The 13,426-nt window shown below is 45.4% G+C and overlaps 1 protein-coding gene across 1 annotated transcript in view; it reads left to right on the top strand.

Annotated features, from left to right (window-relative positions):
* The window catches only part of LOC120811873 (cadherin-12), a 70,501-nt gene that overhangs the window by 29,270 nt on the left and 27,805 nt on the right, over positions 1-13,426 (top strand). The window contains exons 3-5 of the mRNA XM_040167583.2: positions 7,078-7,372; positions 10,197-10,316; positions 11,406-11,573. Of these exons, the coding sequence (XP_040023517.2) occupies positions 7,078-7,372; positions 10,197-10,316; positions 11,406-11,573 (583 nt within the window). The remainder of the gene's footprint in view (positions 1-7,077; positions 7,373-10,196; positions 10,317-11,405; positions 11,574-13,426) is intronic.

The raw sequence follows: 13,426 nt of genomic DNA, 5'->3' as shown, positions 1-13,426 counted from the left end.
ATGCACCAGGCCCAGCAAAGACGGACTCCGTCACCTGGCCTTACTGGCGACACCTGGCTCCACGTTGTTGAATATAGTTGTGTTTAAATGGTTTTGAATATAACGGTAAAATGCATGAAAACGCATAGAGGCCTGTATAAAAGCAACAAACCGGTTTACATGAAGCCGCCGTTGTAAAATACTTCAGCTGGACTGATGAGCTAATTATCATAGAGTCCAAAATGACAGGATTTACAACTTGATTGCTTTGCACTGTCCCGTGCGAGAGGATCGTTCAGTAACGTTCAGCTGAGAGAGGCGACTACGTGCCGAGTGTGAGCTAAGAGGCAAACAATAACCGGGGGTATCCATGGCATCAATGAGGCACGTCCGACGCAGGAACTCATCTTCTGACAAACAGATGATGTGGTCACTGAGACGGGGAGATGTGTCAGCACCACAAGACCTTTGAGTGCATTGTTAATACAGCAATTTAATGGTGATTATGCAGAGAATATTAAAGGCAACTAAAAAACTGCTGTAAAATGTGTGGATTCTATGTTTAAATACTGAAATAAAAATGATTATTATCCTACAGGAAAAGGGCTGCCTCAGTGCTTCACTTAGTGCAGAGTAATGTGAAAGGATCTCTCTCCTCCAGGTTCTGCATGAGGTGTGCTGGTGATTCAGCTGCTCGTTAGAACATATTAAGAGGTTGAGGACATTTACAATTGTAACGTGCGTTGATGATAAATGTCGCTGGAAAATACGGAAAAGAACATCTGAAACCAAAGCTAATGGCGCCATTCATCTGTCCTGCCAGAGTAATATATTTCACGTATTTGGTCCTCATGGATAATGGACCTTCCTATTGAATTGCCTGGATCATATTTCCAAACGGCGCTTTAATGCCCCCAATCAGTATCACTTACTGCCCTGGTCAACGTTTTCCATTTGTTCCCTGACATTGATGGGCAATATTGTTGTTGTTCTGGGTAGAAAATTGCATTTTGTATCAAGAACACTGTATTGCTTAATCAAGTGTGATATGAGAATCAAGCCGTAACCGCGACCTCCGAGATCAACAACAGTCATGTACATGGTCGTGATATCGCAAAAACCCTTCTTGTCCCACGTTATTTGCATTGCAGAAGATGACGTCATACGAACGCACATTTTTTTCGGAAAAATGTAACCGTTTTCGTGGGTTTCCGATTAACGGCCAACAACCGCGGGTGAGACGCAGTGAATTTGAATCGCGGTGAAATCATTCCAGAGGTAGAAAGAGCTTTGACCTCGACTATCGATATGTCAATCTATCAAATTTGGTCTCTTCTTCCTCCCTCTCGCTTCCCCACACTCGCATGCAGAAACATCCGTACACGTGCAAATAAATTGTATTTTACCCCTCCGCCCTCATTTTCCTGACGGAGGCATGACACAACCCAGATAGCAACCGGCTGGCTGTCAGCGGCAAAGAAATGGCTCGCCATCCAATATCGATCAGCGATAATAAGCCCCGCGGCGTTTGACACACTGTTTTCTTTCCATCAGCGGCTCACCGGTGCACCGACAAGCCGCCAAACCGAACCATGCAAGCAGTCGGGCTGCGGTGTGACAGGCCGCTAGTGAGTCGAGGCGCCCACTGGGAAGCGATACTGACGCCCTGTCATCACCGGGTTGGTGGGACGAACGCCTGTTGGATGGAACGGGAGTTTCAGACCCGATAATGAACAGCGGCATGAAAATGAAATCCATAGAAATCCCCATCGGGCCCAGAATGATTTACACTGATTAACAGGACATTGTGGGAATTCTGATGAGGGATGTAGTGGGATATGCATGTGGGATATGCATGAGGATCCATTTATTCAAACTGTTTTATAAAAATACTATCAATGACCTTGTGGTATCAGTAGGGTTTACATGAATATTCTACATACCAATCAACAGGATCAGGACAACTGTGTTTGTTTGAAGGTTAGAGAATCAGGTATCAGGGAGTATTTTGGGTCGTCATAATACCAAAAGTATGACTTCAATACAGCAACCCTCTATGTATTCATGTCTAATTAATGCAAAACTAGGTAGTTCCATCTCGAAACCAAAGAATATATACAATTCTCCACTTTGGTTACTGACTTTTCATCCCAAGTGGGGAACAAAAATGCTCTACAAAGCTTTGATGCTTTGAAAAAAAAAACAGCCATTTAGTTTCTGTTAAACTTTAGATGAAAACCCACACAGATTTTTATGCTAAATCAAAGTGAAGATGAGAAGGGCAGGTCTGTTCCAACCCTTTTCCAGGATGTTTAGTGGTTTGTGGTCTGATTCGTCGCCTGTGTCGCTGAGCCGCTCAAGTATGACAACGTTGGCTCGCCATCGAGTCGCCGCCCCCGCACGCATCCCTGAGAGCGCCTCCCGCCGCATCATCCCGGCTGCAGAAATCCAATTACAGCAATTTCTACAGAGGTTGGTTACATTCTCCCCCGAAATCACTCAAATGAAAGAATTCGCGGGTTCGCTGCATAACAAATGAGGAGGCCGTGCGCTGCGAATGCCGAAAAGGAGGCGCGAGCGCCGCCCTCTCTGCGAGCCAGGAGTCCCCCGCACGGCACCATCACTATTTCACAGCCAGCAAAGATGAGCCATCACTGTTCCCCGTCGTTGAGCCGCTTCGGTCGATAGGAGTATTGGGCCTGCCAATATTTGTTTTGACAGCAGTGCTGATGCAGAGGGGGGGTGGGAGGGTCGAGAGGAATCTCTCTGGGGGATCACAGGTCGCGGCCTCTGAAGAGCCCACGATGCCGGACGCATGTCCACACAGGACTGTAAAACTTGACGAAAAGAGAGGTGATGCAAACGATAACAGCCAAGGGAAACATCTGTTCCCCGAAAACATTGACTAACCTTCAAAAAACTGCTAAATGTTTGACGGTTTGAGCAAAATGTGTGAAAAAAAACCTCCACGGATGCAAACACGCTCACTCAAACAGATGGTGCGAGTTTGGCTGTGAGCAGGAATCCTATTTCATTTCCTCGCACTATACCTGCTTCTTTTTATAGCTGCCAAGTCAACTGGTACCCGGAGCACCACGTCGTGCTAATTATGCTTATCATGGAAAATAGAGAGTGTGGAGATTCTCCCGGTAACACGGGTGCATGTGATCATAATGTTTCATCACAAGCACCCGTTCGGTGCTTTTTGGATCCACATAAGGTGCCACTGAATCCATCCTTTGAACTATGGACGCAGAATAGATGCAATTGTTCTGAATTGTGAACATCTATTTTTTTTTAAATCACTCTCTAGTAGTAAGCGCTCGCCTGCATCACTATTAATTATTCTTTTTTTTATATATAACAGCCATTGTTAGAGTAATGAGAATTTTTAATTAATGCCAAGTCAACTTTCACTTGGCCTATAATTGATGAGCCAATGTGCCTATGCTTTTGAATATTTGAATTTCTTCTTCATCTTTAATTGTGCAGTTCTGAATCATTAGCAGGTGCCTCTCCTGGGTGCTCGTGTTGAATGAACAGGACGAATACGCTGTTTTTCTCGTGGTCATTCAAAAGGACGGCCGACTGTAAACGCCGCGTCGATCATAAATACGGCAGCGGAAGAATCTGCACGCAACAATGCAGCTTCCGATAATGCAAGTGCTTTGTGCTGATGATGTATATTCGGAATGAACGACTCGTTAAACCTGAGCAGACTGAGGAGGAAATTCATTATTTTTTTTTAATAAAAGAAAACTGCCCGGCAACAGAAGCGGCTGAGAAACTGGCAATTTGTCAGAAAAGACGTTGATTAAGCTCCACCAGGTGTTGACTTCACAGGAAGACGTTGGTTATTTTCTCTATTGGGAGAGGGCGACAGATAAACGCATTGTGAACCAAAGCAATCAAAAATCCTCCACAAAAAAATGGATTTTCACAAAAGCGTCTGTTGCGATGCGTGCGTGAGTGTCGGCCTCGGCTCGGTGTGCGACATGTCAAAGCTTGAGCCCTATTACGTCTCCATTGTTGCTGCAACAGTCCATCTGCCGCTCTGATCTCTTCCACAAGCAGAAAGAGGCGACAACTTTGAACACGCTTACAGAAAAGAGCGCTGCTGCTGCTGCCGCCGCGGTGTCCTCATGTCACGTCCCTAAAAGGACAAACGGCCCAGTAAACCACGCTGCGGATCACGTGAACGGATTGCAGGAAGATTACAGGATTACACAATGATAACAAACCAGAGATGGATAAAAAAACAAAACAATGAAAAGCACAGACAGAGACGCCACCCGGGTAGCGGGATGCTGTGTCTGATGTAAGCGCAGAGCCCCGGGGTCGCACAACAGTCCAACCACACAGCCGACAGCCAAAACACACACAGGGAGCGGTTGAAAATGCATTTTGTGCATCTGAGGATTGTGTTCCGTCTGTATCACCCACGGGCACAAAGCGAGAGTGAATTCATCCTCGGGTGAATCGGCACTCAGCTACTTAAAGCAGAGAGAGGTTTCACAGATATCAAACACTCATATCACTTCAGCTCGCTTCTAGTTTGTCGCACACTGAAACCTCGGCGTGTTGGTGAGAGAGTAATTATTTCTCTGCAGCCTCCCCTGCAGACGTGCCAGTCGCACCATGTCATACATGTCACACATGTCACACCACCACGCGGTGACAGAGTATCCTCCACGAATCATTACTGCTCCAACAAGTGCTTACAGACTTATTTTCTTTTTAATGATGTGCGATGTTTAATTAGAGAGCGAGCTCTCTGCTAAATTCTACAATAGACTGTGTCACATTATTCCAAAACAGCCACAATGCAAATAAGCAGTTTGCTGAAACGAAGCAGCATCGAAGTGGATTTTTATTTCATTTTTCCCAATCTATGTCCTGCTTAATGTGTTCACGGTCACATTTATGAAATGGGCTCCCTGCTTTGACGATGGCAGCATCCGACGTCACACAGCATCAAAGTCATAATAGCAACTTGAATTCCACTGCAAGTCGAGACATGGTTACGAACGTCCGCCCAGCACACGCGTGTAGTGAATGCAGCAGCAGTGTGAAGCGGCGCAGCGTGAAACAGGGAAAAAAAGACCAGGTTGGCCTCCCGCGATGGAACATATGAGCCAGCGCCATCTCCCCCTCACCTGGAGATGTCCGGCTGCCCCGACCCCCCCCCGATCCTGACGCCGCTATTCTAACTGCTCGTTCACTCGTCTCCGTGTAGCGAGGGTTTAGAGTGTCGGCTGCGTTGAAGGAGAAGACGAACAGCCCGGGGCGAGCGCTGTACATGTCGATCACAGTGGGCCATAGGTGGGGGGGGGGTTTACCACTTAGCTGGTACAACGTGTGGGTTGTTAATCACGCGTTGAAGCGAAGCATCACATTAAACTAGGGTTTAACACTAATACTAATAATCAGGGTAACAGCTTTAGCTGGTGACCACAGTTAAACTGTAGATAAAATGGACTCTAAATAGGCCACACAAGGAGTGGGAGGCCTGTATTTAATATTGCAAATGTATCATGAAATTGTTTTAGATTAATAACGTTTGCAATTTACTTTAAAAGTCTTTGATGCTATTTTTTTCATGCTGGAGCATCATATTGTCCAAAGTATTTATAGACGATACTCATGATTTCAGGTTTTGTGCTCATTGCATAACATGTTGTGTGACCTAGTTGTCATGCAACAAGGTTCATGAAGTAGACGCAATGCTCACACTGAATACCGGTGAATAATGCACCGTGGCTGATAACACCACAACTGTTTGTGTGAACTGGGCAATTTCCTCCAATTCGCCAACTTCTCTCAGAGTGTTTGTGCTCGTGTTTGCGTGTCTAGTTTTGTTTTCAGGGGTTAACCTACGGAGATTTTTATCGCTGCCTCAGAAATATCGAGTCCTCTCCGTGCTGTAATTATCACAGAGACTCCCCGGATAATTGGCCATGTGCAAATGACAGCGTGTTTACCTGTGGGGCAGAAAGTAAGAGGCCGACTAACTACAAAGAGAGGACGGTGTCGAGTGAGAGGACTCATTCAGTCATTAGCTGGTGCAAGGCAGCTGCACCACGGCGGAGGGTTAGCGAGAGCTCACGGCTCACTACGTGCAACTAAAATAGTTAGGGATAGGGATGAGGATAGGGGAAGATTGTGGTAATTCCAAGGATAATGCCATTAGAGGAAAGAGACGCTTTGCTTAACTTATATTAAGGCTGACAAGCCAGCACACTAATGGTCCCAGTATTTAAATCAGATTCTCCTCATCCTCATTTAGTGTTGGCTTTGTTAATGCCAATACTAAAGTATAGTCAGAGGTATCCCCATCTGTATCTTATTAAAACATCTCTGCCCGCCTCATGGAATAATGCTGCTGTTCCCTTTCATGTACTTGGACGAGGAGGCTAAAAATCCTCACCCACGTACGGTGACGATCACGTTGCATTAGAGCCCTTAAATATTTAAAAGGCTTTGAATTGTATGAGTGATCTCTTCGGGGAGGTAAACATAACTGTGTCAATAGGCTTCCTGCCACGGCCCACAGTGTGTTTGTCTTGTACAAAGAGAGCTGCCGTGGCCCTGGATATATATTAACAAAGATGTTCTCCGGCTGCGGCGGGCCGATCTGGCGACTGTGCCCGGGAGTCATCTGGTCACAGGCCTTCCGCCGCCAGGCGTCCGTATTAGAAATCGGCCTCGTTGAGTATTTGCCTCTATTTTTCAAAGCCCGATTCATGCCACTTTGAGGGAAAGATTTTCGAGTCCTCCCTGAATAGAAACGGCTCCATGATGTTGAGGAGTTATCACTGCAGCGTAATTGCACAGAGGAGGATACATTATTTATGAGAGATTTAGCCTCATTAATCTGTGAAACGTTCTGAAAGTACGACCATTTCATTTTTCCTCATGACTTAGTGTTTCGCACATCTTTGCAGAGACATGAATTTGCTCTTTGATGCGCAGCCAGTTTCCTTGACTGTCTCTGTGAAATAGTGTTCTTTGACAGCTCTTCCCCAGTGTTTTCAATGAATCATTATCTGTGCCAATGTTTGCACTCAACCTGTCTTTCCTCTCGCTTTTGTCTCGCAGCTGCACACTGACCTCGACGGGGGGGACAATGCGGTGAAGTACACTCTCTCGGGAGACGGTGCCGGCTCCATTTTCACAATTGACCAAACGACCGGGGACATCCATGCCTTAAGGAGTCTTGACAGGGAGGAGAAGCCTTACTACACCCTTCGCGCCCAGGCCGTCGACATCGACACCAACAGGCCCCTCGAGCCGGAATCAGAGTTTGTCATCAAGGTTCAAGACATAAACGACAACGAGCCGAAGTTCCTGGAGGGCCCTTACACGGCCAGTGTCCCCGAGATGTCCCCAGTAGGTAAGGGATCCGGGGGCCAGGACTTCGCCCAAGTGATGATAATCATTCACACTTTGTTTTCCCTTCTTGAACCGCACAATGAGAAAGTTTACGGCCGAAGCGGCAATGCTGCTCTGCCGCATTTGGACATTTCGGTTAGTTACTCTTGCCGGGCCCCGAGTATATTTCACAGCTTTGTCTTCATACAACCCCCCCCACCCCCACAAAGGGAGAATAGATCAAGGTAATCCGCCGCGAGAAGAGTTCCCTCTGGATGTGAACGCAGATGAAGCACCAAAAAAAAAAAAAATCTGCAGTCTCAAGAGTACGAAAAGAAAGCCCGAAGCCTGCGAACACTCACTGAGCCGCACGGCGGTTTGTTGCAGAGTCAGAGCGGCTGTCGAGCAGCTCGATAACGCAGTGGTCAGCTGAAGGGTTTTAACACGATGACCGGACCTTCTGTGTAGAGTTAGCGTGTTCTTGTCATGGACACGGTGCGACGGTGCGAGGGGCCACGCGGCCCTCACCCTTCGTCAGCTGAGACCTTTAGTTCATTTGTTTTTTTGCATTGCGCCGGTTCTCAGACATAATGCTAATGGGGCTTTTCTATTGGATTACGGATTATTGCAGACAATAGTAACAAAAGTGGATGATACTAACACGTTTTGTTCAGCAAGATAATCTCCACAAATGAACACCCCTTTTGTCACTTGTGAAGCATGAATACAAGCTGTTGTGAGTGATGACACCAACAACTCTGGATCCTACAGTTCCCACAATACTTCACGATAGCATCTTTCACTATGTCCCCCATATTGCATATCATGGAACGCATTAAGCTTAAATGTGATGATGATCTTGGCTTGATATTTAATATAAATCAGTCCAACTGTAAAAATCCTTCAGTTATTTTGTGCGCTGGAGACTTTTGACTAATTAGAATTCACTGTCTATAAATAACCTTTTTTATCACTCATAGTTGAAGCCATTAAATTTAAGGCTGAAAACATTAAGCATTGTCAAATTATTCAGAGTGACACCACTATCCAAAATATCTCAGCCGAGAACAACGGCTGTGAGTCGGAACCGACTCCTCCACACTTTTTGTGGGAAGTCATATCAATGATCAAACAAACTAAAGTCCTTATCAATATTTATAGCAGCAAGACTTGTGTGATCAATGGGTTCATTAATGGTTGCGTTCTCCTTGATGTCTTTGGCTAGAATCTCCCTCTAGATGTTTTTTTGTATGTTAGGGAGTAAACAAAAACTAAAAGGGAGAGATGTTGAACATAAATATGCACTAATGGTTGGTAATGAAGACTATGGATAGATTTGATGAAATTACTTATTACCAATAATCCCCTAGAGTTGCATGCAAATATTTTATCCCGAATCACCAGGAAAGCAAACGATTAAACAGAACGAGAATTTTATTGAGTGAGGAATTTATTTTAAAAGCTCCCATTGTCTCCAAACATTTAAAATAGTTAATATCCAATTTAAACACACGGATCAGTATTTCCATTCTCCCCTCTCCTTCCTTATATTCAAATACAACATCTGTATGCATTGTGTCTTGTGCCATGTTAATTGGTTTCCTCTGCAGTACATTCCAGTGATTTGATGAATATTGTGATATAAATAATACTTAGTCAGATAGATAATCATTATTTTGCAAAGGTCTTTATTCCCCTCCTGTGTTCATCAACGTGACCTTTCAGGCCACTTCCTCCTCGCAGCTCCGGCTCACACGCCTACATTTCCACAGTTGCAGCAATGTAATTGGCTAGTTTATTGTCTCACACTGATGAGAGAGGCGCTTGCCTCTGCCGCCTGGAAGGCTTTTAAACCCTCGGTGCATCGGAGGTCGGGGAGCTGTGCATCTCCCCTCTCTGGCTGCGCGGAACACATGTCAACGTGTGCGCGTTGGAGCCCGATGCCGCCCCTTCTCTGGTCCGTCTAATCAGGCACGTGTGGCTTTGTTAGGAGGGATGGAGACGCTAATCTCTCTCACCTAATGTTTTAATGCCATTGTCGCCGTCCGCTCGGGCTGCAAAGCCTGTTCCTTTACAGCATAACTGTGAGCTTACCGGAATTCCACATGGCCATTCGAACGTCCTGGTCTCTGGCCAGTGGATCGCGCTCACGCGAAGCGCTGCGCCAATGCTGCAGTCGAAACTCAAAGTCGGAGTCGTCCGTCTGCGACGTCATCCGTCCCAAACTAGCCTGCAAAGAGTCCTTTTGCAAGAAACACCAGGCTCGCTGTGGTATAAAAAAAAAAAAGTCTGGCTGACGAGGCATTTTTTCATTGGTTTGCCAGTCCCCTAAAAGTGGAGAACTTTGGATTGAGACAGCTGAATTTAAATGCAGTCTAAACAAGGAGGGTGTTGGGTGCCAGCTAGTTAATGAGGATGAGCCAAACCTCCAACAAGTAATTATTCTGTCCTCTTTCCCCAACAGTTTGGAACAGTGCCGTCCTAATGCTGTTCTCGCCATGGCCCTTTGTTCTCTTAATGGTAGCATTGTTATTGGCACAATAGCCTTTTTTTTGGTTGCCCTTACTTTATTTGTTTTTAATTAATACCCACTTAGTAATACCGCAAACGTGCAACTCAGAACCCACAGCAGGATAATTGAACAACATCTGTGCACATCCCTCCTCCTCTTCATTACACCCTATCAGCGACTTTGACCGTGCATCGTTAGCTAATTCTCTCGGCTGTGATTCACACGTTGGTGCCTGGTGAGATCGCTCGGCACGCCGATGAACTTCTGAGAGTTTGGATTGCAGTCTCGAGAGGAGGCACATGAATTTAACGTCTTATCACCCTCTTTTCCTCAGGGGCGTATGTGACCCAAGTGACAGCCACGGATGCAGATGACCCCACCTATGGAAACAGTGCCAGAGTGGTCTACAGCATCCTCCATGGCCAGCCCTACTTCTCTGTTGACCCTAAAACTGGTAAAGAACCCCGATGGCAGAAGTGTAGACTGCACAGGCATCCACACGTCTTCCAAACTGCTGGGACCGATTGCATTTGGGTCGCCCAATCAACAAGCAGAATTTTGCATTTTCTTTTTAAAAATGGGTACCAAGAAAAGAAAATCTAAATAGGAAGTAGAGCGTCTCGAGCTGCCAGCTCGTCGTGTTGGAGGAGCGCTGTGACTTTTTGCAACATATCGAGTGAACTCACGAACTGACTTGGTGCAAGGATACAGAGTACTCGGCAGTAAAAAGGATGCACGGCGACAGAAGGCAGGGTGACACTTAAGACTGCTCTAAAGCGAAACACTTTTCCCCCACCGCCGTGGGCCGCTGTTGCCTCCCCATGTGGGGCAGTTCAAAGCGCACCAAAATAGTCTCACTTGTGACAGATACGCGGGAATCTGTTGCCGATTACGCTGCTCATGCCTGACTTTTGCAGAGCGCGAACTGTGACCGTATTTCAAACTGATGCTGGGAAGGAAAAAAAATAAATCAAAGTGTGAAAGTAAATGTTTGCCCTACTGGGCCTGCATGTATCTCCAAAAGCACATCTGCAACACTGCAAGGAAAAGGTGATCAAGGGAAGGGGGGCGCCAACAGCGAGCTTAAATCGCACACATTATCTTTTACAAAGAAGTAGGGAAGGAGAAGGAGGGAAACAGTGCAGACCTTCTTAGCTGCCTGCTCCCTTTTAGCATGCCAACCTCCCACTGACCCAACCAATAATCTGCAGTACAAACGCTTTCTGATCTCAGGGTCTCTGATCCTCAAGTGAATCATTATATGGCTCCTCCAGTGCTCCCTATTGAATGTCAAGTGTCTCCGGTTTATGAAATGACCTCTATTTTAGCCCTGGCGAGTGCTTCTTCCTGGGATGTGTGCTCCTCGGGTGGAAATGCGTTGTACATTTCGTGAAATATTGTGTAGTTGGCATCAAATATATTTCAAAGGATTCAATGTTCACTTTTTCTTTCCCTTCGTCTTTTTTTTTACTACTTCTATCTCTCCCTCTTTTCTTCTTTTCCCCTCGCATCTTTATTTCCTATCAATCTTACCGTGCGTCAGGTGTTATAAAGACAGCCTTGCCCAACATGGACCGGGAGGTGAAGGAGCAGTACCAGGTATTAATCCAGGCCAAGGACATGGGGGGCCAGCTGGGGGGGCTGGCCGGGACCACCTTCGTCAACATCACCCTCAGCGACGTCAACGACAACCCGCCCAGGTTCTCCAAAAGTGAGTGGCCTTTTGCAAATGATGGAGGAAAAAAAGATGTTGTTTAATAACACCGACTTTTATTTTGGTAAAACAACAACAACGCAGATGACCTCACGCAGGTTCACCTATTTTATGATTGGGAAATAAACACTGTGCAATTACAACGGGGCAGGGGGTGTTCATCGAGTCTACTGCCTGTAATTGGTTTTCATTATTTGTCATTATGTGCTGTCGTAAGCAAAGGCTGTTTATTTAGCGTGATTGCATCTACATACCGCTGGCAAATAAACCCGGGTAGGTGTTATTTCCCTCATGGGGCTCCCTTCTATATTTAGACCATGTTTGAGCAGGAGCAGGATGGGGCAGCACCAGGGAGTGAGTCAGTGTAGTTAAACACTGTATTTCAGCCGGTATTTTGAATAAGCTGCTGAACCAGATTACTTCGATTGTACCGTTCAGCAGGTCATGTAAGAAGCAGGGATGTAAATACGTTGATCTGTAAAACCTCCTCTGCTCATTCCGAGCACAAGCACTACATCGGGTGCAGAAAATGTATTCTATCCCAAATCAGCAAGTGTACAACAGGAAAAGGCCAAACAGGGCAGTGTGTAGGGATGCAGTCTCTTCAGGTATTGTGAGGCGACACGCAGTGGTCTCCTCTGAATTTAAATACAGGCGGTGTGACGGTCAAGCTCGCCTGGCTGCAGGGAAAAGATGATATTTCCATAATGCTGTCACAGCACGGAGGTGCGGGCCAAGGATGGCGGCTCCTCTGCTCTGCCCTAAATCCTCTCTTTGTGGCTTCCATAGAGGGCTTAGAGGTCAGAAAATAACAAGAAAATAAATGGGTGTTTGCCATATTGGAGATGCTCGTCAGATGATTCAGTTTGCTTGTATTATTGCTCCATCCCACATCTGTCACATCCTTGACCCCCTCTCCCCACCTCATCTAGATTAAGTATTTGTAAACCGTCAATCCTCTAATGGCACCAGATGTGGTGGCGAATGTAATGCCTGTAATGGTCATGGTTAATAGGGCTGTCTAACTGCATGGGACGACTTTGTTGAATTAACATTGAAGAAAGGGAACCCACCGACACCCCTGGGAACAACACGGGTTTAATGCACTGATCCAATTGAGATTTCTGACTATTTCGCTTCCCGAACACGTTTCTTCTTTGGAGAGAAATAATCCAAAATACACATTTAGCTGTTTTTTTTATTTTTTTTTACTATATATCAAAATACACCTACAGTGTAGTTAGAATATTCACCTCTATACATGCAATTGTACAAAACAAGCTAAATGAGTTCCAGTTCTGCTGCTCTTACTCGCACCAAACTCTATTTTCGGAAGGTTGGTCCCGTGGGCTTTGTTCATATATCCATAGCACGATTCATACAACATTCTGTAAGATTGCAATTTTATTTTTTGGCACTTTGATATATTTTCTGATTCATGGAGTGAGAAAAAATGTCCAATAATGCATCGAAATGAAACTAGAGATTCATCCAATGATTAGATTTCTGATTGGGAAATGATTACATACATTTTAACACAAGGCCTCATTTACATATTAAAACATACGGTTTGGGAGAACCCCAAAAATAACAGACTTAATGTGATGAGTGATGAACTGGGGAATTTTCACAGAGGTTTTGATATATTTTACACAATTCATCGTGGGTGTCTGCCCTTAACAGCTTGTTAATTCCTCTTTAACAGCGGCTCCCCGTTTTTTTTCCTGTCTTTCAAAGGACATTCACCTTAAAAGACTTTAGAAATGAATGCATGTCCTTGACGGTACTTGATTATTTATTGAACTCACAGCAGCCAAATGTATCCATTTGTCTCAGCTCCCCTCCCTAAA

Source organism: Gasterosteus aculeatus, chromosome 21 (assembly GCF_964276395.1).
Source record: "Gasterosteus aculeatus chromosome 21, fGasAcu3.hap1.1, whole genome shotgun sequence".
NCBI classification, from domain to species: Eukaryota; Metazoa; Chordata; class Actinopteri; order Perciformes; family Gasterosteidae; genus Gasterosteus; species Gasterosteus aculeatus.
Note: the sequence above shows the minus strand (reverse complement) of the source record. Positions and strands in the feature narration are given on the sequence as shown.